Source organism: Gymnoscopelus microlampas (assembly GCF_963454915.1).
Source record: "Gymnoscopelus microlampas genome assembly, chromosome: 17".
NCBI classification, from domain to species: Eukaryota; Metazoa; Chordata; class Actinopteri; order Myctophiformes; family Myctophidae; genus Gymnoscopelus; species Gymnoscopelus microlampas.
This window is the reverse complement of record NC_139954.1, coordinates 11,059,166-11,086,540: the sequence shown is the minus strand read 5'-3', so window position 1 is coordinate 11,086,540 and position 27,375 is coordinate 11,059,166. Positions and strand designations below refer to the sequence as shown.

At 41.5% G+C, this 27,375-nt stretch overlaps 2 protein-coding genes across 2 annotated transcripts in view; one reads left to right on the top strand and one right to left on the bottom strand.

The window, feature by feature from the left end:
* Nucleotides 1-5,920: 5,920 nt before the first annotated feature.
* The window catches only part of htr2aa (5-hydroxytryptamine (serotonin) receptor 2A-a), a gene marked incomplete at both ends in the record, with an annotated part of 51,942 nt that continues 30,487 nt past the window's right edge, over nucleotides 5,921-27,375 (bottom strand). The window contains 2 exons of the mRNA XM_084084108.1: nucleotides 5,921-6,771; nucleotides 19,744-19,944. Of these exons, the coding sequence (XP_083940234.1) occupies nucleotides 5,921-6,771; nucleotides 19,744-19,944 (1,052 nt within the window). The remainder of the gene's footprint in view (nucleotides 6,772-19,743; nucleotides 19,945-27,375) is intronic.
* Nucleotides 11,050-12,183, top strand: LOC311065132 (kelch domain-containing protein 3-like; the record flags this gene model as incomplete). Its single annotated transcript, XM_084085349.1, has 1 exon — nucleotides 11,050-12,183. The coding sequence occupies one exon, from the start codon at nucleotides 11,050-11,052 to the stop codon at nucleotides 12,181-12,183; it is 1,134 nt and encodes a 377-aa protein (XP_083941475.1).

Genomic DNA, 27,375 nt, shown 5'->3' with positions numbered 1-27,375 from the left:
GGATAGAACACTTACACAGACAGGACGGATAAGACACTTACTTAGACAGGAGGGATATGACACTTACACAGACAGGACGGATAGGACACTTACAGTATACAGACAGGACGGATAGGACACTTACAGTATACAGACAGGACGGATAGGACACTTATACAGACAGGAGGGATAGGACACTTACACAGACAGGAGGGATAGGACACTTACATAGACAGGACGGATAGGACACTTATACAGACAAGACGGATAGGACACTTATACAGACGGATAGGACACTTATACAGACAGGACGGATCGGACACTTATACAGACAGGACGGATAGGACAGTTAGAACATAAGAATTAGAACATTCCCAACATTCCCTACACAAGTCTGGTAAGAGTGAGGTGAGACAGGAACAATCACAAAATGGTTGAGAAATGGCGGATACTGTAACAATTGGATAGGACACTTACACAGGCAGGACGGATAGGACACTTACACAGACAGGACGGATAGGACACTTACATAGACAGGACGGATAGGACACTTATACAGACAGGAGGGATAGGACACTTATACAGACAGGACGGATAGGACACTTATACAGATAGAACATTCCCAACATTCCCAACAGCGGAGAGTTGTGCTCCGAGGAGCACTTTTTCTAGTTATAATTACTTTAACATTACTGCCTCAAATGGATCCATTATAGAAAGGGTTGCTGAATACAAGTACCTTGGTATATGGCTTGATGACAAATTCACATTTAAATGCCATATAGACAATCTAAGGCAAAAGATTGGCTTTTTCTACAGGAACAGAGCTAGTTTCCCAATGATGTAGGAAAAGGGTTATTGAAGCATGGAGATGGAGAGGTCGTTTATGGGAATGCTGCTCCTTCTGTCCTCAAGCCCTTGGATACAGTTTATCAATCTGCTCTGCGATTAGTATCTGGTGAATATTACAGGACTCGTCACTGCATCTTGTATGATAGAGTGGGTTGGCCTTCCTTGGCCGACAGGCGAAACAAACACTGGCACCTGTTGTTTTTTTAAGCAATTGATGGGACTTTACCATTGTATATTAAATCTCTGCTGGATTGGAATCCTGTAACATATAGTACACGCTCCAGTGACTGGCTCACGCTAAAGGTCCCCAAAGTAAAGACTGAACTGGGGAAAACCTTTTGTTTTAGTGCCCCAACCACTTGGAATGACCTACAGCTTAAATTTAAGATCTGTTCCCCAATAACATATGGTCAATTTAAATCTTTGATTGCAGACCTACCCACAAGTGTCTGCAACTGATTTTAAATTTGTGTTGTATTACACGATAGGGGAACATTTCTGTTTTTGTTTTGTTTGTTTTGTTTTACCGTTTATATGAATATTGATGGGAAAATGAAATTGTACTGTGATGCATCTCGACGGCACTGAAAATGAGGGCAACCTCAATGTCCTTCGAGAATAAATAAGGTTTGAAATGAAATGAAATTACATATTGTGCCCATATCATACTTTCACTATGTATATACTTTTTACTGCATATCTATTCTGTACATCTGGTTGCTACTAAAGGTGTTACCTTATCTTATTTTCTTAAATCTGTACCTTTCTTTTTCTTTTTTAATATCCAGTATCATCTTTGTGTTGTATTGTTACAGTTTTGTTAGCAAAGTCCCGTGGAACATCCAACCATTCCACTGCTTGTGCTTGCATGCGTGAGAATGAGTGACAAATAAACCCTCTTAAATTTTGAATCTCAGCCTGTCAAGTAACACAGATAAACAACACTTCAGACCTTCATCTGTTTTACTTTAATGATAAAAAAAACAGGAACAAGATATTCCATCACATCCAACAAAAAAACAACAAAAAATTAAAACAAATTGGCGATATTCACATCAAAGTTCAAAACAGGCAAATGAGGAAAAAAAAGTGTTACAAATAAACAAAATAGGAAAAAAAAGAAAAAAGTCATGTTAGAAGTCCCAAAGCTACAATATCACAATGCTTGTCAATAGTGTCAACATTGGTGCAACAACGTCACAACAAAAGAACAGAGGGGGCACTGGCAGGAAATGTCGAGCTTCGTGCCTGACTGGCGCGGAATTCACTTGAACGGTCTGTTCAGGCTGATCTGCCTATGCACCGTTTTACTTTACGACATAGAATAAATGACATATTAGGGTCTGTTCTGTGTTTTTGTGAGGGTGGAAAAAAGGGAGGATCATGCTTTTACATTTGTTGTCCGAGGGGAGGTACTGTTTTAGTTTTTAGTCCAGGGGCGGATCATACAAATTTGGATTGATTAAATATAAAAAATATATACGGCTTTACAATATGCACTATAAATAGTAATGTACGCTGATTCGACCCGCCCAATACTTTGATGTGCCCATTCAAAATGACAATCGCTGCAGCCTCTCTGCTGAAGAAATTCACCTAAAATCTCAAAAACTATTTGGAGAAAAAAAGGAAAGGGAAACTACAAACTGAGACTGGAATCAATCCATTGTTCATCATTATTTGGTGGAGAAGGGTCAATATCTCTTGGGGGGAGGGTCAAGAAAAATATATTTGTCACAGGGACACCTGTTTAATAGAGAGCACTTTAAAATCATCCAGTGACCACTCATTCTAAATATCAAACAAGGTGTTACTTAACTTAAAAAAACAAACAGAAAAAAAAACGATCCCTTAACAACCGATAACAGACAAAAAAAGGCAGACATAACAACAACAGAGTTTCACCATCGTTCTCTGGCTGTGGCCCTGTCCAGACAGAGTCAATGAGGTCAATGTGGGTTACACTGACATTTCAATGAGCGATCTATATGGGAAATAATGAAATTACAGAGACGATAGAAATGTAATAATCTGCAAATCATTCATTTGGGCATTCACAGGAACTTTGTCCAGTAATGATCGCTCCTGCGTGCGTATGCGTACTGTGATAATCACTAATAATGATTATCAACAGGGGGCTAAAATAGCTCACTGTAATAACCTGTAAAATACATAATAACCTTATTTTACATCGCCTTCTGAAATGAATCTTGTCTGGCTAGGAAATGTGGTTAGAGTTTACTCAGGCATAAGATTCCTGACTTTTATCACTAGAACTGGAATCTAGAATTATAACAGGCCAAGTTGTACAAATAAAGCTAACAGCTGTACTGTATATGCACTGTGGTGCAGTTTATAGTATACATCCTTTTCATTAATGATGAAATGAGTGTCTCTCCACTCACCGACTTTTCTTGATATCTGACCACTGAGGCGTGAGTCCGCCTGCAGACCCTTTCCCTCTCAAACGAGAGGATTCCAATCCAATCCCTGCAGAACCACCAAAGGGGGATTATATGGGACATCGAAGCCAGCATGGCTAATATGAAACTCTTTGGTGACATATTCAGAGTAGAAAAGTAAATTGGTCCATGGGCCATGTACAGTACAGTACCATGTACAGAATACTGCCAAAATCTCCCAGCATTTATAGCTGGAAGACAAAAGGTTTGAAGCATTTATACTTTGACCTTTTTATACCTTTAAAGACATGGATGAAATGATTAGTGTTCTGTGTGAATGCAACCTGCCCCCACAAAGAAGGCCATGAATGAGTTAACTTCAGCTTAAAGTGGAAAACAGACATCCATGTCACAAATACAGCACAACTTTGTTTGACAGCACTGTCACTGTTGAGCGGAGGGACAATCATTAGCATCCTATTTTCGGCAGCAGTTGACAGTTTCACCTCTGTAAAATTCTGAGTGTTAATTTACTCTGAGAGTGTATAAATGTAACAAAAGGTCCATCATTTGGTTACATTTATACAAATGGATAAATTAACACAGAGGATTTTACAGTTATTATATTTTGTGCATTTCTTTCTCTCTGCTTCATCTCAGATTTTATGTAACAAATGTCTTCAAATGAAAGAAGATGAAAACTGCATTTTGACTATAAAATGATGCATTCGGCCATATCATGGCCAGTTCACTATGAAATTATATGATTTATTTTTGTACAATGACAGACCACACCAATCATACTGTAAAGCCTAATTTAAGCTTAATTTATAATCCTTTGTACGAAAATAGCCAATATACAAGCTCAAAAAGCATCACGATGTGTTGTGAGCTTATAAATCAGCTATTTTCGCCGTGTGACACCACCGTACGACAAAAATCTGGCTTTATACTCTGTAGTAAGATGAAGCATGATTAAGTATAAAGTGTAAGTACTACACATAGTGCAATGACTCTCATAGGTTTTTCCTTTAATAAACTCTCCCACCCTGAGCTATGCCTTAAACTGTCCCTTAATAAATATATTATATTTCTGTTAACTCTGGCGAAGATGCATAGGCAACATTCCGCACAAACGTTTCCATTACCTTTTGACCAAATTCAAAATGTTAAGGCATTTTTGTACCTTAGCCAATAGCCATGTAACTTTTAAATACATTTGCTCGCTGGTGAAACGTTGGACTATTCTGAAGGCATAATGTGTGCTTGAACTTCGTTAACCCTCTGCTACGTACTATATTACAGTATTCTGTGTCCATGTATGTGTGAACTTCTCAGAGGCAATCAAACTGCGATTTGATTCCCATTTCTTCTTAGAAGTCTAAAGACATTCTGGTTTTGATGCCGGAATACGTCATTTCCTTTCCAAACTGAAAGCAACAGTCCCCGTTTCCAATGGCCAGAAATGTTGCCTTATGCACCATCGCTGTTTAAGTCCCCCTTTTATATAATTTACATCATGTCGGTAAACAATAAAAGACGAAACAAATCTGTGTTCTCTGTTGTAAAATAACAAAACTAAACAATACATTTATCTCACCTTTACTGTATGCGCACAAAATTCAAAATATAAATTCATGTAGGCTATGTGCGTGTCTCACAATACTGTAACAACCCTGATCCGTATGGGTCCATTTATCTTCCATTTGTACGCTCTCAGAGTTAACACTGAAAGCTTTACTGTGTGTATTCCACTTTGTGAGCGGCAATGAGAGTGTCTCCTCTCTCTCTGACTTGTGTCAGGCTCTGACTACTGCTGTGAGTCAGCCTGCAGACCCTTTCCCTCCCGCTGAACCACCAATGGGGAATCGAGGCCACCCTGGCTTATCTTGCCAGGGAGGGATGCCTGCGTCACTCATGGCATTGGAGCCAAGAGTGTGGATATGTAGCACATATTCCAAGCCCAATGCTTTCCTCAACAAAGCAGGTCTCCTCACGGTGGCTGTATAGACGTCAGTGTACAAGCCCCTGATATCAACAGTTCCTCCAAAACATCATGGTTACTGGTAGACAATTTCTGTTCCAGTTTCTGTATGGCAGCATACTTCAAAGGAAGTCATATTTTTCCAGTTTGCCTATACCGAACAAGTCCTCTGTGGATGAAAATGTTTTATACTTTAACTCCACTTTGAGTGCTGAATGTTAGGATCCCGCCCACTGTATACAGTGCTGGAATGGTGATTTTACCACCTGGATCTGAAATAATAGTAATAGTAAAATGGTAAAAATACGAGCACCTTGAATTTCTGCCTAATCACACACAGTGTTCACATTGGTGTCATCTGCTTCGACATTCAGCTAGTTTGAAAACCTTGGAGGTACAAGGGCTGCTGAAACAAAGGCACTGCATTTGTTTGTTTTTTCCACAATTATGTCATTTTTGTCTTATGACCTTGCCAAACTTAGTTTCCACGCAAAGTATGCTGCAGCCTTTAGTCGGACTCAAACCACCGACACTCCTCTCCCGAACATTTTTGCGACCACACAAATTAAATGTTGTCCGTTTATCCTCAAGCGGTGAACCATCATCATCTTAGAAGGTCTACAACACTTTATTTCTTAACTGTATTCCACAGTAAAGTTCATTTGACTCTGAGAGTTAACACTCAGGATTTTACTGTGCACTTTCACACACAGCTCTCCTTCTTGTCCTTGTCTCCCGGGCTTTTGTCTGACTGGGATTTGTCCACCAGTCCCAACCCAGGTATAGAGTACTCCTTCATGTCCTTCCTCGGATGCACCCCATTCCCTAACTCCCCCATGTCCCCCAGGGGTAGTTGGGTGGAATTGTAGGCCATTGGAGGGATGGTGTTGACCAGGATGAGCTGAAGAGGCTTCCTCTCTGGCTGGTAGCGGCAGCGGACGTATCGCGAGAAAGCAGCCCGGTACGTCTTGTTGAACAGCGTGTACACCAGCGGGTTGACGGCGGACGACAGGTAGCCCACCCACACAAAGACGTTCAGCAGGCCGCCCATTACATCAGGGTCACACACCGCAGGGTCGCACACCACCGCCAGGACGTTGGTGATGAAGAAGGGGCACCACATGACCACAAAGAGGAAGAACACCACCCCGAGAACCTTGGACGCCTTCTGCTCGTTGCTGATCGACTGCATGGTGCGGCGCCCGTGCGACGGGCCCGAGACGCTCCGCCGCAATTCACTCCCGCCCCCGCCCTCGCGGCTGAGAGAACGTCGGAAGAGTTTCTCGGAGGACAGCGAGGCTTGGGGCATGAAGCCTAGGGTCAGTGTGGCGCTCCACTTTGGCCTGGGGACCAGCTGGTCCAAGCATTGGGTGACTTCGTTCTGGAGGGCATTGATGGTCAAGAAGTAGGTGACCACCATGATGGTGAGGGGGATGAAGAAGGCCACGAAGGAGCCCACCAGCACAAAGCTGTTGTCGGTCAGCAGGCAGCTGCCATCTTTGAAGACCTTGGTGTGGTCCCTCAGACCCAGCACCGGAATGGGCATAGAGATACCTGCAGAGGCGAAAAGGGTTGAGGTAGGAAGGAAGGAAGGAAGGAGAGATAGAGTGGAGAGGAAAAGGGATGGAGAGGGAGGAAGGGAACACACAAGGGAGAAGGGTAAAGAAGAGAGGAGACAAAGTTGCGATAATGAGTCTTAATGCATTTTTATACTGTATGTGCATTTCAAATAATTGGCAATGATTACAAAAGGGTATAGTGCAGTGGAAATGTCTTAATTTTAATTTGTGTGCTATCGTTTTGACCAGGGCTTACTTGGTCAAGAGATTAATTCTCAATGTAACTAAAGATTAAATAAAATCAAATGAATTAAATGAAATTATTTTGTACAACGTTGCAAACAGATCATCTGCAGATTTCAATATTGGAACAGAAACATAACGCTGCGATTCTGAGTATGAACGTGTGATGATATTCGTTGAAAGGTTGGGGAATGAAAAGGCACACCAGGACTTTGAATTGTGAAATTATTACATTATTTAGCATTTCTTGAGATAATATTGTATCACACTGAATACAAAGGGAGGATTTGCAGTTACTGTCCTAACCCTGGCCAATAACAATCAAAACCTGTCATATTTTCCTTTTCACTAAATAGATTTAGCTGGAGCAGTATATGATATGATATATTAATAATAGAGTGGTCCACGACTTCACAGATGTCCCCAGGCCCGGCTGGGCTGAGATAAGCAGTGCAATCTTCCTCTTACAAAGAACCTCGCTTACTTCTCATTACTGGCTCATCACATTTAGGAGAACAAGATGAAATCAAGGTCAAGGAAAACTTTATTATCTCTGGCGGGCAATTTGTTGCAGTTGTAAATATAATCACCAGAAACACACAAACAATTCACACAAGAAACAACAGTGTGATTTAAAAGGGCAATAGCAGCAGGGCCAAATTAGTTCTTAAATGTATTGGTCCTGCATTTTTGTGAGATTATTATCTGCGACTAGATGGAAGAAACCTGAACTGAACAGACGATTAGTCAAGATAATGCACACATTATCGACAAAATGACAGTTATCGTTGACCGATTTGAGGAATATTCGGCCTGCTGTCACTGTCAGTGTGCACAAGAAATATAACGTTGATTGGCCTAGTAGTTTGTGATATTAGCTGCGGACACACACACACACACACACACACACACACACACACACACACACACACACACACACACACACACACACACACACACACACACACACAGTGAGAGAGAGAGACAGAGTAGGATGAAGTGGGAGTTAAATGAAAGAGAGATATTCTGTAGATAGAGGCAGGTAGGCAGGGAGGACAGATATATGCTGTGTGTCTGGATTGGTGACATCCTGCAATCCACCATCCTGCAGGGACCATAATAGCCTCAGGGACCTGGGGAGGGCAGCTGCTCTATCTCCGGCAGCCATTTTGAAGAGGGGAGGTCTGTAGGAAACGGTGTTTGAACTGTGTCGATTTGCCATCCTGATACCTGATCAAATCAGGCCCGGATTGGCCGTCGGGAGGACCGGGACTATTCCCGGTGGCCTGCCCTCTAGTGGCCTGCCTGAAAAAAAAGAAAACATTTTTTTTTTTTTTTTTTTTTTTTTTTTTTTTGCATCAAAAAAAAATATCAGGTCAGGCCAGCCATCCACAGCCAGCGCGGCGCTTAAGTGATGCAGCAAAAAAAAATCTCTCCTAAGCTCAGGCCAGGCCAACCACAGTCAATTTCAATTCAATGCAGTCAGTGTTGCTTGCAGCTCAGTGCAGCTGCGGGCCTCCCCCCTACCTTTAACCCCCAAAAAGGCCCCCCTTTTGTAAGGCCCCCCAAAAATAAGGCCCCCCCAAAAAAGGCCCCCCCAAAAAAATCGGCGCACGCTGCGCGCGCGCAGGGTTGCCTGGGTGGGCGTGTATCTCCCGGCCAGATTTGGAGTCCCACTCCGGCCCTGGATCAAATCGACAGGAAGTGATGCCCACAACGCCAGAAGAAACTTGTGGATAATGTTTCAGATACATATGTGTGCTGATGAAGTTTAAAATGAGTTTATACACCATCTGGATGTCATCTTGAATGAGATTAAAAACAGAGTAGCTCTGTAATTAAAATCAGGTGTGGTTGAAGGAACCTCTTAGCCTGGCTCCAGCCCCTGAATCGATAGCCTCGCATGCCGGGTGAAAATCTACCCGGCACAATCGGGATCGGGATAATCCAGTATGAACCAATTGCCAAAGAGGCCCCCTTTGGCCACGCCGTCAGAAAACGGCTGCACTGAGAGGGCTTTCAGACTGAATAATTGAGTGAAAAGAAATGAAAATTCAGGCTGAGTGTCACCACTGTGGCTAGGAACGTCTAGCTATGGGAATCAAACAAATGAATCAAATCAAGAGTAATTTATATTCGCAAGAGTTGATCTATGTCATCACGTAGTACATTTTCGTTTACAGGAAGTAATTAAGTTTGGCTTTTTAGGGACTTTTGATTAAAATACACAAATGGGATTGATGAATCAATTTTTTTTGGCATCTATTGTTAGGTATGCCCATATGATGACCACTGATATGCTCTTTAAGTGTGAAAAATGTATTTTTCATTTCAAGGAAACACAGAAAACTCCCTTCTTATTTGTGACCATGCATTATGCAAGCATAATGAATCTTTGAGTTTCAAACTCTATTTTAACCATGTTAGATTCATCGGAAACACCCGTCCTTGGTTCTGGTGACTGATATTGTCCTTCTAATACGCGAGGAGACCGTGTTTTTTCAATTACTTTTTTCATTTATTTTTAATATTTGGGATAAGGACGGGTGTTTTTGATGAATCTAACATGTTAAAAATTTAGTTTGAAGTTATAATGGTTTTGTATAGGAAGGGGGCGTGTCTGATAAAATTATTATTGTCTAAATACTGAATCAAGCAACTTAAAAACTGTTTGGGGGTCTCACAAACGCCTGAATAGAGGATAAAATGACCCAAACATGTTTTGAAAGTGAAATATCCCTTTAAGTACTGGTTTGGTGTGGATGTTTCCATAATTGTATTGGTTGGTTGCAGGGGCCCAGTGACTGGATTGTGAGCTTGTAGAGTGGCTTGTAGACTGGCTATGTTTGCCAAATTTTAAATAAATAATATACAAACCCTAAAATAAAAAAAAATGAACAGAATAATAAACACTCACAGCCTTTAAAGAACTGACTAGTGTTTAAGTAAAGTTTTTTTAAAAGTTATGGAAAGTGAATGGAGAAGCCCTTGCAGTCCCTCATACTCAACACTTCACAGGTGACGTCAGTTTAGTCTGCGAGGGTTCAGGGCTTGAGGGTTCAGGGAGGACATTGGAATTGGGCCAATGAAACACACCCACAATGTTATTACCTCCAACTACATTACCCATCAAAATGTCTCTTATGAAAAGGGTTGATTAAGGCAAAGTCAAAAAAGGAATTGAAAAAGATAACAGAGGGAGGGACGACACAAGAGCTGGAGACTTCATAGAGAACGACAAATTGAGAGAAAGAGAAAGAGACAAGGGGGTGAAGTTATTCAGCAATTCTGTAAAGAGAGGCTTGGAAGTTTGACAGGGTGTTATCTCATTCTGTTCTATGGCAGAGCTGATGGTGATTGTTTGTCCTTTCATTCTGGGGTCTGAAGGACTGTGAGACAGGGTACAAATGACTCCAATCACTATATTTAAAAAAAAAGTTAAATAATTACATATATATTGGTCCCCACTCCTTGGGGTGTTTATTGTCACTGTATATTGTCAGAAACGATTAGATTTATGGTCACACATGTGAGACTGAAACAGTCGCATCCCATTCACTTACACGAGCGAAGGGGTGGAGCTTCCTAGCTTCTGGATGTGGCATTTGGTGTGTCACGTGCCGTAACATAGAGTTCAACTGTTGAACTTTGCTGTGCTTTGATGCCTCAGCATGCACTGGACTCTCCCCACTCAGGACACCATATTAAAAGTAGTTCTATGCACCACTTCCGAATGACTCAATGAACCAAATAAAACACTGGACCGCTCAATTTACTCCAACTTTTCTCTCTACGCCAAATCTCTGTATGCCAAAACTAGCCAATCTACAAACTCCAGAGCCTGCCTGGGCTCAGGGTTGCCATATTTGCCATATTGGGGAGATCAACAGGCTTTCTTGATTGGCCAGCCCAACCCTTCAGCTTTGTGGATTGGCCAAGCTTTTCGTGACGTTTGTGCTGCTGTACAAATATAAGAGGCATTGCACGGATTCGCGCTATAGACGAGAGAAATACAAATCCTCCTGCATCCATGTTGCGCTGGGCGGTGCATCTGAAAGGAGGACCAATAGAGACCCTCTATCATGCCCCCGTGTCTGTGGGGCACAAGGTGTACTCCTTTGGGGGGTACTGTACCATGGAGACCGACATGTACAGCATGGGTGTGCACGTCTTCAACACATTGTCTTTGCGCTGGATGAATTTGCCTCCAGTGACAACTGGAAGAGAAAATTCACTTGAGGTTCCCTCCATGCGCTGGTACCACACAGCTGTGTTGATAGAAGGTATCATCTACATCTGGGGGGGAAGTACATACACAAACTACTGCAACGTCCTTTATGCATTTGATATCAACACCCACAGATGGTTCAAGCCCAAGGTTTCTGGAACTGTTCCAGAGGCGAGGTGCTGCCACTCGGCCTGCGTCTTGGGGAAGTTAATGTATATCTTTGGAGGTTCTTTGGACGAAGTGAATAGATGCACTAATGACATCCACAAGTTGGACACCAGCACAATGATCTGGTCTTTGGTTAACACCAGAGGCACTCTGGCACCTGTTTCAGAATGTCACTCTGCCACTATCATCGGGACAAAGATGTTTGTATTTGGGGGCCATGGGCATGAGTTGGACTACAACAACATCATAGTGTTTGACACAGAGACCAACCACTGGCTGAGGCCCGAATCTGCTCTGTTTCTTCCAGAAGGACGTGAGGGTCATTCAGCCTTTGCCTACAATGGAGAGCTGTACATATTTGGTGGCCACAAGAATTTTTGTCCAAACCGGACGGAACCAGACCGGGAATTCAATGACTATTGGAAATTAAATCCAGAGACCTTCTCCTGGAAGAAGGTTGAGCCCAAGGGGGAGAGTTCATGGCCGTCTAGGATGTGCTTTTGCATGGTTGGAGACTGTATGGTCCTCTTCCTCAGAGGAACCAGGCCTAATGACCTGTACATCTTAGACTTAAATCCTAGTCTTAAGACGTTATGCAAACTAGCAGTTATTCAGTACGCTCTCGAGCAGTCGGGGCTCCCACACGACATCAAGTGGGAACTGTTAGCCATGACTACCAGCAGCAACACGGCAGAGAACAAGTTCCAGGCAGTGGAACAGAAGAGAGGAAAATTTATGCAGGCAATGGAACAGAGGAGAGGAAAATGAATGCAAATGTGGAGACCTTTGTGTGTGTTTTCTAATGTGGTCTTTGATACTGGCAGAGGGTAAGGGCTGTGTTGACACAGTGTTTAATGGCATATGGGCCAGGCTGGTGTGGATGCACCGGTTGACAGTTAACTGCATCTGTTGCAATTTTCTGCCGGCCTGTACTAATGGAAAAGATCAAAGCCAACAGGGTCCAGTTTAGAAAGAAGAGGAAAGATGAGGAACAGTTCCCCCACCCTGCCCCAAGGAAACAAGTAACACACGCATGCATTTTTGGAAAGAGTTACGTTTACTTTACTTTATTTAACATAAGTATATTTATGTTATGTTATTTGTTTGTTGTTTCATTCTCTGAGACATTTCAGCCAAAGAGGTTGACTGGTATTTGCATTGGATCTGTCACATGACTCACCAATTTCACCAATCATGCCAGACACAGCACACAGAATATCTCCATGCCGGCAGGTGACCCGAGGTTGCACACATAGACAAATGAGAGAATAGACTAAACAATAGTTACATCATGCCTTTGTCTGCCTTAATTTGTTATTGTTGTATTGTTTAATTTAAAGTTGTGGCACTACCACAGAAAGTGTGAAAAAATTATAGTTCCTGTCCAGGTATGGGTATTAATAGTAACACGGCGTACTTAAAACAAGGGGAAGAAATGTGTAAATAAACTAAAGGTTGAACAATAACAAAATATAGTGTATGGAAATTGTGTTGTGTTGTTTTAGGTAACAATCCATTCATTTAGTCTTGTACAGGGTTCATTTCATCGAGGGAGCTGTGAAACGAGCAGTGTTATAAGTGTTATAAAAGTTCTAGGAAGATATGTACAAGGAACAGGAATAAAAGATAAATGAGATATTGGGAATAACTTCCATTTTGAGAGTGAAAGTGTGTGTTTGGTCAAACACAAGCATCTTTACAGCCTACCTTTATTCCAAAACATTTAAATAATTTTATACTGAGGTAGAATTATGTGTCATAGAAAAGGTATAAGCATTATCGAAACATTTGAATATTCTCATGGTGGATATGGACATAAACAGTAAGCAACATATCCTGACATAGAAGTTGGGTGAGAGTATTTCGTTTTTTATTTGCATGCAATGCATCGCTATTTTATTTGGGAACATTGAGGAATACTTGATTTTTTTTGGAAATACGGATTGCGGAAATCGGAAAACGGAAGCGTTTTTGTTAATTTTATTTTTTGAAACTGGGATTATATTGGAATCAATTTTTTGTTGGCATTTTAAGGAACTCTGAAACAGATCAGGTGATCGTTTTTTTTTTGTTTTTTTTTGTTTCATTGAAAGTCAATGCACTAATGGATTGCTTGATTGAATGGTGAAGTTGTTTGATTCATTTGGAGTTATATAACAATAAATGTAATTTCAAAATCAATTGTTTGGGGTTTAAACTTTTGTCTGTAATAGAGCAAAGTCTAAAATACTGAAACAGGTACAGGACCTTTATCTGTTTAAATATAACTCAGCCATACAATATACGATTATATGTTGTAAAGTGATATGGTTTAGGCAATATTTGAATTTGCACATGGCTATTTTCTATTTGTTTATATCTATTGGACAATTATCGATAATTTTATATTTTAGACATTTAAATTATTTTATGATTATTTAAACAATAAATCAGATTGTATGAACTAACTCAGTACGTGAGTAGTCTTTTTTTTTACTAGATATTTACTAGAAGTAATTATTTGGATGACTACTTTACTTCTTGAGTCACTATTTAAAAGTAACAATACTTTTACTTGAGTACAGTTTTGGCTACTTTGCTCACCTCTGTCCATATCTCCTAACCCCAATCCTAACCTTGTGAATTTCAGCTAAATTAAATTCAAAACCAAAAAATGCATTTTCCACCAAGAAAAAAAGTAATGTCTGACATGATTTGCTTTGTTTTCACAGAAATAAATGTGTCATTCTCGTACAGTAGCTTTCATAGTGATGCGAGGTATTCGAATGCATCTGTAATTTGAACTTAGCGAGGTATTCGAATTTATCTGTTCTCTGAACTGCTGTATCATATTTATATGTTGTTTTATGGAGATTGAAGATACCGGGGAAGATTTCAACACTTGAGCTGGGTGAGGGTGGGGTAGGGGGATGCCTGCACCTGAATAATGTCAAACTCTACGTTAAGTTGCTTGCATGTGTTTGTACAAAAACAAATCTTTACTCGCTAAGTAGATGTCTTTCTTTTTTCTAGCAAAATTCTAGAATTTGAAGCATATGCCCTGAAAGATGTTCTCATCAACTAACAACTGAAAAGAAATATGACACTGTAAAAGAATAATCCGTTTTTGATTCAGGAGCCTCCCCTTTTTTTTTATTGTTCTAGTTTTTTTAATTCGTTTTTTTAATCTTGTCTCTCTGTTTTGTTTTGTTTTTGTTAACAAGCCCAGTGTCTGTTGTCTCAACCACTGGGTTTAAGCCAAACCCGAACCCGAACCTACAGCCATTGTAGTCATTTCCCCTGTATCCGTCCTGCAGTATACAACAGAATTAAATTAGTGTATTGTAAATCAAAATGCATCAGAATGGAGTATAAGTGCATCAGCAGTTCACATAAGATCCACCAGGACCTTAGAGAGGTTGGAATTAATTACAGTGGCTTTGTTTGTAATAAAAAAGGACTTTTGTTTGATGTTAACGTAGTCTTCACCGAAGAATATTCCAATTTGCTGAACGGCAAAATCATCAGTTGAATTTCTTTTACATTCTTGGAGTTTAATTAACATTTTGCTGTACATATGAATGTGTAAAGTGCAAGGTAAGAAGTCTCACTCAGTCTTGCTGTTAACCAGCCTTGGGGCTGTGTTTTGCCCTTGTATTTTGGCACTGGGGTCTTACATGGCAGATTTCCAACAGAGTGAAGAAGTTGAGTGTGCGAGATGTTTTCTGGAAAGGCCAGCCTTGATTAACTACTAATAATGAATAATATTAATACATTAAATGTATTAATATTATTCATTATTAGTAGTTAATCAAATTTGACATAAGTGTGACACATCAGGACCTTTCTGCCTCGATGTGTTTAGTAACAGATTATAACCCACTGACATTTCTCTCTCTCTCTCGTTCTAAATCACTCTTCCTCTCTCTCTCAGTTCGAGGGGCCTTATTGACATGAGAACCATACATTTACATGGCCAAAGCAAGTCTGGAATAAAAACAAACAAAACAAGAAATGTATGTTCAATTAAAGATATATCCCTACTAGAATAAAGAAATGTGTAACATTGGAAATGTGCAATGTTACACATTAAGTATAAAGTATGTATAAAAAGATAAAAGACAATACGAAACTAAAATACAATTCGAAAACATTTGGTTTAGAAAATTATACTTCTATAAACACAGATAACTTAATATAAAAATAATTGTAAAGTATTTAAGGTATGTGCTCTGTTTGTAGTAGTTCTATGTACTGAATAGAGTATGGTGCAGATAGGGAAGGAATACACAGATGATTGACAGTCTTTATGGCGGTGGTTTTCCATTGGATGTCCTTTTCCTGTCAAACAGCTCACAAATCTTACTGTTGTGTTTGCACAACGCTATACTTCACCCAGCAGCTATGAGTTATTTTTTCTTTGCTATTAGTCAGTTCATATTATTTGTGGTTGTTTGTAATCTGTGAGAAATATGTCAGTCTGTCTTCTCTTAGGAGCCAGGTCTGCCTGTGGCGGCCTTTCTTGATCGCAAGACTGTGCTCACTGAGTCTCTCCATAGTCTAGGATAAGGATTTTCTGAGTTTTGGATCAGTCACAGTGTTCAGGTATTCTGCCTCTCTGTAGGCAGAATGTATTCTCTGTTAAGGCCAAATAGCTTTCCAATTTACTCTGTTTTTTTTCCCCCGACAATTTGATTTAGTCTAGTGGGGCTTCTGTCTGGTGTCTTTCTCTTCTCTCTCTCTCTCTCTCTCTCTCTCTCTCTCTCTCTCTCTCTCTCTCTCTCTCTCTCTCTCTCTCTCTCTCTCTCTCTCTCTCTCTCTCTCTCTCTCTCGTGCTCTCTCATGTTACCTTCTATCTGCCTCTCCTTTTCTTCTGCCAATGGCTTTGTTTCTTGCTCTTACACTGTTGGAGTCACATGCCATCATGTTGATTTCCACTGAAAGCAAATCACTCCAGAGGAACTTCCGCAGGAACTCTAGATGTTGCCTGCTGACTGGAGTCTGACTGTGTGACAGAGTCCATTATTGTACTCTGTCAGCAGTACTATGATAATCTAACGGTGGATCTGCCACCTCGCTCCAAAGCTAAATCTGTGTGTCTGATTCCGGTTGCAATCAGAGGCGTCATTTCAAGAAAACAAAAATAGAGGGTGGCAAAAAAGTGACATAAGCCCTAGTGAACATAGACGATCTACAAGCTCGCAAATAGTCTCATCGAAACGCGATGTGAGCTTGCAGACCTGCCATTTTGGTCACACGTAGCTGGACGGGCACGGACTGAGATGCACTCAGTGCCTATCTGCCAAAAAATGGTGGAGAAAATATGCATAAAAGAATTGTATTTGAGCTGAAATGTGAACACCAGGGGGTGGCATTTCCCATCCCCTGGGACCGCAAATGATGCCCTTGGTTGCAACAGGGAACCAGCACCGTCTGTCACACACAACAAGGCTATCAGGGGATGTTATCACACTTTCATTGCAGTTTAGTAAGTAGTCCTGAACGGACCGCTTCCTCACAGTGTGTCACTGAGAGGTGAAGTGTGTTTGTTTGGGTGTGTATCGTCTCATTGCTTTGTGCATGTATGGACGTGCACGTTTACGGATAAAGGCATGAATAATTCATTTGAGATTATCTATCATTGGAGGTATTTCTGCATCACACGCATGCGCGCGCACACACACACACACACACACACACACACACACACACACACACACACACACACACACACACACACACACACACACACACACACACACACACACACACACACACACACACACACACCCCTTCACATATCTTGTATGTGCAGTCAAGCATGTGTCCGTGTCATCATACTGTATAGCCTACCCTGTGTAAAAGTGTATCCTAATGTTTGGTCCCATCACATTATACCACAGCATCCCTGTTCCATGGAGACATTTCTTGGGCTTGATTAAACACCAGACCGTGTGTGTGTGTGTGTGTGTGTGTGGGGGGGGCACAGAGTCATGTAGGATGATTCACTGCAATCATTGAATGTTCCTCAGTTCCCTAGGTGACCTAGCGCAGTGGTTCTCAACCTGTGGGTGGCTCCACATGATTTTGGAGGAGTCCCCAGATGACAATGAAGTGACAATTAAGACCAATTTAGCTCGTAGATCGGCTATTATCTGTGGAACTGAGTCAAAAAATGTAATGCCTCCACTCCTAAAATTCCAAGTGCTTGTCGGGGGGGGGGGGGTCCCCAGTTCAAATAAGATTATTTTGACACTGACCTAGCGGACCTGTGTGTGTGTGTTTGTGTCTTTGAATGTTTTATGTTAGTTTTTTAGCACAGGTGAACTGTGACAAGCACTTCTTACCCAAGAGGTTGTACTATAGTGAGGAGCTGGTATAAAAGCACCCACTGCGTCACCCGTTTCACGAGATGACACTCCCCTGTCACGTCGCTTGTCAAAGTTCCTGGTAGTCTGCTTAAAAACAGTTCAAACAAGGCAGGCGCGGCGCCAGAAGCAGACTTGAGCCCTGCGAGACACCCCCGAGCAATGTGCGAAGGTGAGCAGTGCAATGTACGCTTCTGTTGAATCAGCACTGTTTGAGTTGCATACCGATGGGCCTAGAATCGTAAATCGTCCGTCCTCGTCAACATGCGCCATGACAGGATTAGCTCCATTTCGTCACTGCCTGACGCAGGGGAATCGCGTCACATCGTGTTGCAACGTTGAAGATATTTGGTGTAAAGGGGAAAAAGGACGGGACTAAGTTCAGACCCTTGGGGGACAATGTTCAACAAAGTATAGGTTCAGGTGGTTAAAAGGATAAGGCTGGCATCATTTAATTGTTTTCTTATTGTGAACATGGCTAACAAAAAGTCCAAAACCAACAATGCATTTCTCCTACTAACTAGTATGGTTCATCTAGCCAACAGAAGTCATATAACTCCATTGTTCTACATAATTTAACATTGCAATGAACACGGGTATTGTACTTTTCCCTGGAAAGAAAACTGTATGAAGTGACAGTGACAGATTGCTTTTTTGGTCTCTCCGTGCCAGGAAGACTTTAGTTGAGTTTAGTTGGAGAACAGTCAGCTACTATCAGAGGCTGATTGTTCCCTCGCCTCCATAAAAATAATTTCGAGTCACAAATGTCACTTGATTCTAAAACAAACTGCAGCTTATGAGAGCCGACTGCCTTTCTTCTTGAATAGCTAGGGCTCTCTCTCTCTCTCTCTCTCTCTCTCTCTCTCTCTCTCTCTCTCTCTCTCTCTCTCTCTCTCTCTCTCTCTCTCAATTCAAATGGACTTGGCCTATTGCCACTCTCTCGCTAAATGATAATTATTATGAGCCTGAGATGAGAGTAGAATGTTTGTGGTTCTTGGTCTCTCTATCGCTCTCTCTCACTTTCTATTTCTGTCTCTCTCTCCTGCCTCCTCTTCCTCTCTCTCTCTCTCTCTGTCGTATACTCATTTTAATGTAATCTGCATCAATATAAAGTATGAAAGGTTGTTGGGCTGCAAATGGCTTCTCTGAATGGAATACGTTTTGCACATAAAACATACAATCTGTGCACTCATGCATAGTATTGTATACACGCTTGCACACAGACATACGCTCACACACACGACATACTGTATACTGCACACACACACACATAGACACGTGCATGTGTGTGTGTGTGTGTGCACACACTTGGCCTGTCACAATTCACCTGATTGCAATTCATTGAGATAATCGCAATTATTTTTGCATCATCGATAGAATCGCTTCAATGTATCTGTATGAATTCATGTGTTGAACATGTTCGTACATTTTCAAAAATGTTCCAAAATAGAGGAAATGGCAGAGCGTTGTCATGCAATGCGTTGTGATTGGCTATATTGTTTTTTTCCCTACTATTTATTGCTATTTATTTTTTAAGTATAATACTTAAATATTGGCCATAGTACATTATTTATTTATTTCATTAGTACCGATCATTGTCATTTCTTTGTATATTTAAGTTATTTTTGCACGGGTATATTTAAGTTATTTGTGCCCCTGCCTGGGGTCGTCAACACGGGTTCCTAATGCCAAATCAAATGGCTTCAGATTTGAGGCAAGGCTCCTGAGGAGGCGCGTCTGAAGCCTGTCTGCAGACGTAAAGACCGATATGTTGCAATGTTCAATCCAAAAACAAAATCATTAATGAAACAAGTATTTATACAACAATTAATCGTCAACTAAGATGTCATGACCGTGACATCTCTACACACACACACACACACACACACACACACACACACACACACACACACACACACACACACACACACACACACACACACACACACACACACACTCAGAAGTGTGTTTGTGCCCTCACCCACGGATATGGTCCAGACCGCCATGATTTTGATGCGTGCCTTGGTGTGCGAGTTGAAGCGGCTGTGGTGCAGCGGGCTCCTGATGGCGATGTAGCGGTCCAGAGAGATGGCACACAGGTGCATGATGGACGCCGTGGAGAACAACACGTCCAGGTAGATCCAGATAGGACACAGCTCAGGGGGCAACGGCCAACCGTAGCCTGGAGAGTGGGGAGGGAGAGAGAGAGAGAGAGAGAGAGAGAGAGAGAGAGAGAGAGAGAGAGAGAGAGAGAGAGAGAGAGAGAGAGAGAGAGAGAGAGAGAGAGAGAGAGAGAGAGAGAGAGAGAGAGAGAGAGAGAGAGAGAGAGAGAGAGAGAGAGAGAGAGAGAGAGAGAGAGAGAGAGAGAGAGAGAGAGAGAGAGAGAGAGAGAGAGAGAGAGAGAGAGAGAGAGAGAGAGAGAGAGAGAGAGAGAGGGAACACTGTTATTTTGGGTTCGTATAGGCTCTATGCACAGCAGCCATGTTGGAAAGAAATTGGTCCTCTTCCTTACTTGAGTTACGTCCTTCACAGGTGTTACTAATGACACTAATGAAAGCTCTGTTCCATTTAGTGTAGCACAGTGGTTCTCAAACTTTTTAATTTCAAGGACCCTCATAACTCTGAGTGTGTACAAATGGAACCAAATGGACCCTTACGGGTCAATTTGGTTCCATTTGTACACTCTCAGAGTTACACACCCGTAACCCGTACTTGGAACCCCCTCAAGGAACCATGAGGGTCCCTGGACCACACATTGAGACACACTGGTGTAGCAGAGTGTTTCCAGTGAGCCAACATGCACAATATCAGCACCCTGACTCTGTTTGACCAGAATGGAACAGAACCCTCATTAGATAGATAGATAGATACTGTAGATAGATACATAGATAGATACTTTATTAATCCCCAAAGGGAAATTCAGGTATCCTATAGCTCATACAGGCATACAATAAGGTTAGTTAAAAACACAGCACAAAAAGAGGGGGGCACAGGTTAAAACTGAGAGAAGATATACTATGAATAATCATTAAAAAGCATGAAAAAAAAGGTACATACTAGCCCATCTGTAACTAAAACTAGTAGTCAAGTTCATAAGCCTAGCTGCACAAGCTGGTGCGCATGTATCATTGGTAACACCTGTGATGGAAGTAAGGAGGAGGCCCAATTTATGTCCAATACGGCTGCTATACGGCTACATTGAGCCTATTGGTTCTTATATGGGATTTTTGAATGTGAAAAGAATGAAAAAGGCTTCTACTCAAAGCCATTTTCAGTTCTTATACCTGTGGAATTGCTTTGTAACACAAAGGCACAGTGTGATGCCAGCTGACTGCCGAGTCTTAACTGGAGTGCATTATTTCTGAAAAGCCCCCCGTGGGGAAAATGACAAAACATCCATATGACAGCCAGGAGGAGGGTGAAGCAATGGTCAAGAAACGGAGAGAGAGAGGGGAGGAACATCGATATGATGAGAATGAGATCCACTTGATCCCCATTAACCCTTCCCCTGCCCTTGGCTTTGGGCATTTCCTCTGTCGTCTTCTCAACCTGCACAGACCTCAGGATAAGCAGACATGCCTCGAGTCTTCACATTACAGATTTCAAACAAAGATGACATTTTCAATACGTTCAGCTCTGCTTGAGTTGTACTGTGTTGAGATTTCGGGCTAGTATTTCGCTGCTTGTACCGTATCTCAGATCAGCCTTTACTGTCTCAGAGGGAGATATTCAGTTTCACAGTCTGTCCAACACATAAGAACAATATACAATACAACATAAAGACAATACTGTACATAGAATCCCCAGAGTACACACACAACATAACAGCGAGGCATAAACAAATAAATAAATGCTGCAATGGCTGAGTGGACAAAACTCCTACTAAAGCAAACTTTTCCCCATCTTAAAGTTCTGTATCTCCGTTCAGCTGGCGTGATGGCTAGGGGTTGATCAGTGTGATGGCCATCAGTGTGATGGCTTTATCATTCATATCAGAAAGTATGGCTGTGGGTAGGCCTGTACGAGTAAGTGATTCATAAACAATATTAAAAAATCAATTGGACTGTATGATTAAGCCCACTGGATGATACTGCTGTATGACAGCATTGTATAATGTTATTGTATAATGGCATTGCATGATGGCGTCGCACACTGAAATTAGCCAGCTGACAACGCGTCGCAGATTGGGCCTAACCCTCCAAGTGCATGTGAGTAGACATGCTCTTCAACAGTACTGTCCTGCTTCATAATCACACCACAGTCATTTATAGGTGTGGATTCAGTGCTTTCCCAATATAATTTAAGAATATACTTATTATATAATCATCTTTTGCCCATAATCATTTAGGGAAGAACATCTCAGTGGCATGCATTTTTATACAAAGAAGAAATTCCCCCACTAAAATGATTGGATTTGTTGTACAATGTGAGCTACAGCATGGTTTACTTGGTTTGCAGTTATTTAATAAATCCACCATGAAATTACTAATCCTTGATCATTGCCAGCTTTTTTTGCGTGTCAATTTTCAATACTTGCCGTGTAGCCAAATGAGTTCTCCTGTTCACAGAGCCTCGCATGCACCATGGATATTTTACTTAAGTACTGTTCTTGAGTAAATGTACTTAGTTACTTTTTACCACTGAAAGAAAGTGAATGAACGTTGTCTTCTTGCTTGAACTTATGCTGTAAGAGCTTCACTTGAAGGAAGCTGAACACCTGTATGGTTCATGAATTGGTTCAAAATAGCTGAAAATAGCTGCAGCTCACAACGTGCACGTTGAGAATAAATCTTGTAAGTATTATGCTTCACTCCCCTCACATTTGTTCCACAGTCTGCGGCCACATACAGTTAAAATGCCTGTACTTCACTGACAAGTTAAGCCTGTTATAGACATGACACCACTTTGGCCAATAAATGGAAATGTTAAAATTGGCAATGCGTTCCTCCAAGCGCAATTTGAAGCTCGGTCAAATCTGTTTGTCTAATGACAGACACTAAACACCAACAGATTCATGGTAAAAAATAATAATAAAGCGACATTTTAACACCCCTGATGAAAACCCCATGCATCATGAAGTGCAGTATTAACTTTGTCCCTGACCCTGCACAACCCAGAAATCCCACTCGTGTACCACCCTCGTGGCTCATATATCTGTGCATTTCATTAAACTCCACTAATAAATGTAGGCTACCAAAGGCCAGCTGTGCTTTTTCTAATGAAAAATGATTCTTTTTTTTTTTTAAAAGCTCTTGTTTGCGGAATACATTGCTTAACCTCTCAAATTGCTTCAAAATGCAAAACACAAATAACAGGCTATAGGCTACGACACGACATTTTAACAGTTCACTGAGTTTTTATTTTAATTTTAAAAGGCATTTGTTGGTGGCAGACAGTAAAAAACAGTATAGCAGGGACACGGTCAGTGGTATTAATAGACTTGTTTACTGATCGTAGCCTCGTAAAAAGCTCATTATGAGGTGACCACACTGTGCTAAAGGGAATGACTCACAGTGGCTGAACACAGCCAAGGGTCTTTAAGGCCAGCTTCACAGAAAAAAAGCATGTGCACTCCAGTCACCACGCACACATGCAACATGTGCACTCCGTCAACACTCATGCCCCTTAGGGTACATCTCCACGATGGCTCCAACAGTCATCCTTTCTTTCACAACAAGTCCTCATATTTAGAGCTCTAAATTGGCTCCGAAGCCTTTTCCCCCAAGGAAATGATACACCCCTGTGACACTGTGACACAGTTCTCATAAAACGGAGCTACAGTATAATGATTTAATACTACAATTTATCATCCGAAGAAAAATACAAAGAAAGCTGAGAGGGAGGCGGTGTCAGAGAGACACAGGGAGGATTTAAACCTGCATCAGCAGGGGAACAATACATTATCCACATCAGTGATTCTCAACCTATTACATTTAAAGTTCTCCCATTTTTATAAGCATTAGATCACAGATGAAAAAAAAAATATATATATCTCTGGGACACCGATCTACACTAGAAAATCCTCAGGGTTCATTTAACTCTGAGAGCGTTCCACTCAGTGTTAGAGACCTGTTAGGGTCTTTTAAAGGGATATAGTTCACCCAAAAAATTGCTTTTTTTCAAAAGAAAAATCCTATTGATTAGTCAGCCCATGGAGACAGAGATATTTTTTGTTTTTGTCGCATTTGTAGGCAACGGTTCCAGTAGGAGACACAAAGGAGACTCTTTGTGTGTCCTACCGATACCGCTGCCGGTCATCAAATGATTGGCTTAGGAACGCGACAAAAACTAAAACATCCACGAATTCAAGTCTCCATGGAGTGACTATTCGACAGAAAAAAAAGTCATTTTGGGGGTGAACTATCCCTTTAATCCCTATCCGAGTGGATTAGATATGGATTTTGGATGGTTCAAAACCAAATAAGAGGATTGGGGTATCCAATCTGTGATCATAGAATTATATCAGTAAACATTGAAGGCAATAAAATCCAAATCTGATCCAAATCTGATAGGGATTAAAAGTTTTTGGAACTCTCGGGCCCAGAGGATCACAGTTCAGCATCGCTGAGCGTTTTTCTGAAAACCGCTTTTCCGCGAAACAAACAAAGCTGAAACATCCTCTTCACCTTCATGTGTACCACTCTGTTCACACCTATTACAATATATGACCAGGGTTGCCAGATCTGCTTATTATAATTTCCCCGCTCACAACGCGATGCGACGCGTTGTGAGCTTGTAGATCTGCTATTTTCAAATAGCTGATGTATATGTTAAAGTGTGCATGTGGCCCAGAGTCGCTTGTTTTGGGCTGGTTTTCCTAGACCTGGTTGCTTGTTTCTCTCACAGAATCTGGCAACACTATATATGACGCTGCCTTGATGTACCTGACAGGCTGCCTTCAAAAACAGACATATTTTTCATATTATTCAGGGGGAGAATAATATGACAGAGAGGTCATCATGAGGACATAATATGCATTCCTCCTTCTCCCTTTCTACCTAACCCCCCCCTCCCCTCCCCTCCCCTGCCCTCCCCTCCCACCCCGGCCGGCGGTCACCCTCCGGTCAGCCTCCCATCAATCGGAAGCTGACCTAAACTGTGAGGAACCTTATCGCTCCTTTTGGGAGATCACTGACTCACCGCTGTCATTGTTGCCCTGGTTACGGACAGACACTTGATGGTTTATTGCCGTCTCTCATTCTTTTTCCTTTCTTGTCTCCCTCTTCCTATTCTCTCTCTCTCTCTCTCTCTCTCTCTCTCTCTCTCACTCTCTCTCTCTCTCTCACACTCTCTCTCTCTCTCTCTCTCTCTCTCTCTCTCTCTCTCTCTCTCTCTCTCCTTCTCTCATTTGTTCCTGTGCAACTGATCTCAGATTCATTTCAAGGCCTGCGGTTTTCATTATTTCCCCTCTCCTTTCCCCCCCTGTGTTTTCCTCTTGTCCCTCATTGTTTTTCATGTATTTTTCTTTATTGCATTTAAGGATTTCTCGCCTTGTTGCCATTCACTCTCAACATACAGTATGGATCGATGATTATACTGTACCGTAGAGAGTACATAGCTAAATCCCTACGTGTTCACTTCATTTAGCTGTTTAGAAATCTAAATTTGCTTTCTCTGCCCAACTAAATCTCTCCTCTCTCTTTAACATTGAGCTTTGAAGCACCATGCTGTCATCAATACTTTCATTGTCTGCAGTATAGGCTACATAAACATACTCTACAGTAGACCATTTTCCGGTTAATGGCTTTATATTTACACTTTAAAAAGTTATTCAAATACTACCAGAGGAGCCTGAATAATTGAGTCTTTGTTGGCCAACATAACTGCAGTCATGGACATTGGATTTTTTTTCGTAAATCAACTTTTTCTCTGGGGACTGTTTTCAGCTAGACTCAATTCATATTTTGAAATGCATTAAAATGCAACGATTACATACCTTTAAAGGAGACACACCATGAATTTAAAAAAAATATTTGATATTTAATATCATATGGTGTATGTCCCTCAAACCATTTTCAAAAGGTTTGAGCCTAAATCAACACTCAGATATACTCATCCCAAGTCAATTCTCTCAGGCTTATAAAGCACTTTCAGCTGCAATACCAAAACGTCCTGTTGGGCAGGGGGGTGCTGTACTGCGGTACTGAGCAATTCTGTCTGGCAAAATACATGGGCAAAAAGTTTGGTGAGGTAAGCAAACTTGCCATTCTGAGATGGCCTGTTCAGACACGCCCATTCTGAAAATCTCTGAAATGAGAATGAATGACTGAATGTTAAAAAATAATATTTTTTGGGGTACAAGAGACACTGGGGAGCCAAAAAAATAAAAAAAAATAAAAAAAAAGAGAAATTCATGGTGTTTCTCCTTTAACAGAAAATAACCGCACAGTTATGTTTAGCATGTTTCAATTTCTGCAAGTTTCAAGACTAGTATATGATAAAGTAAGGACATACACACACACACACACACACACACACACACACACACACACACACACACACACACACACACACACACACACACACACACACACACACACACACACACACACATACAGAGAACAATCCTCTGATAGGCTCTGCAGGATGGCTAGCGTCCTGCAGACCCACGGCGTAAAACTTCAAGAGAGTGGGGAAAAAAAAACCCTGAAAGAATGTGTTAAGCTAGTCTCAGCAAGTCTTGAGTATAAATTAGACATTAGTGCGGTTCTTGTGAGCTATCCAGGGAATAAAATAACCCGAACAATGACAGGCCATGCTCTACACCCTCCACGATAGCTCTGAGTTGAGGTCCCGCTTTGTAGGGTGCCGGCAGAGTGTGACACCCCAAACGGTGGCCAACAGTACAGATTTTTACTTTTTTACGCACGTAATCGTATCCCAAAAGTAAAAGGTAGTCCTCCCTGCTCTCAAATGTTTGAAATTTTAGCGGTCAAGAAAATTTAAGCAACATCGTTGTGTTTATACCACCCGGAAGTCTCAGCCAAAAGTGTTTTAACTGGTTGACTAAAAAGCAGGGAGGACTACCTTTACTTTTTGGATACGATGTGCGGAAAAAGGTAAAAATCGGTACTGTTGGCCACCGTTTGCCGGTATCACACTCTGCCGGCACCCTACGAAGCGGAACCTCATCTCTGAGCTACATAGTGGAGGGAGTGGTTCCGATTAGAGCTAGATATCTATCTATTTTTTCCCCCAGCTATTTTCATATAGGGTTAAGGTGATTAAACTGATTTGATGCTAAATTAACCAATTTTGCTGGGAAGCCCCTGGAACCCCCTCAAGGACCCCTGATGGTCCCCGGACCCCACTTTGAGAACCACTGATAGGGTGTAAGTGGTTAATGTCATGACATTGAGCAACACAGGTCCTGCTCACGGGTCCTGAAACGATTCAAGAGAACAAAAGGAATTATTGCTGCTCTTTGGTTTCTTCTCTCAGTGAAGAATGGTTTGGCGTAAATGTGCCACAGTGCACAGCTTTGCCCGCAGAGATCCAGATCTGACACATTTTCAAACCCTAGGACCTGATTCAGCTTTTAAAATGCCCCACAGCACTTCACTGCCACCACAGTGGTGACATCACTCAGTAGCTGTCACCAGTTACAATAGGT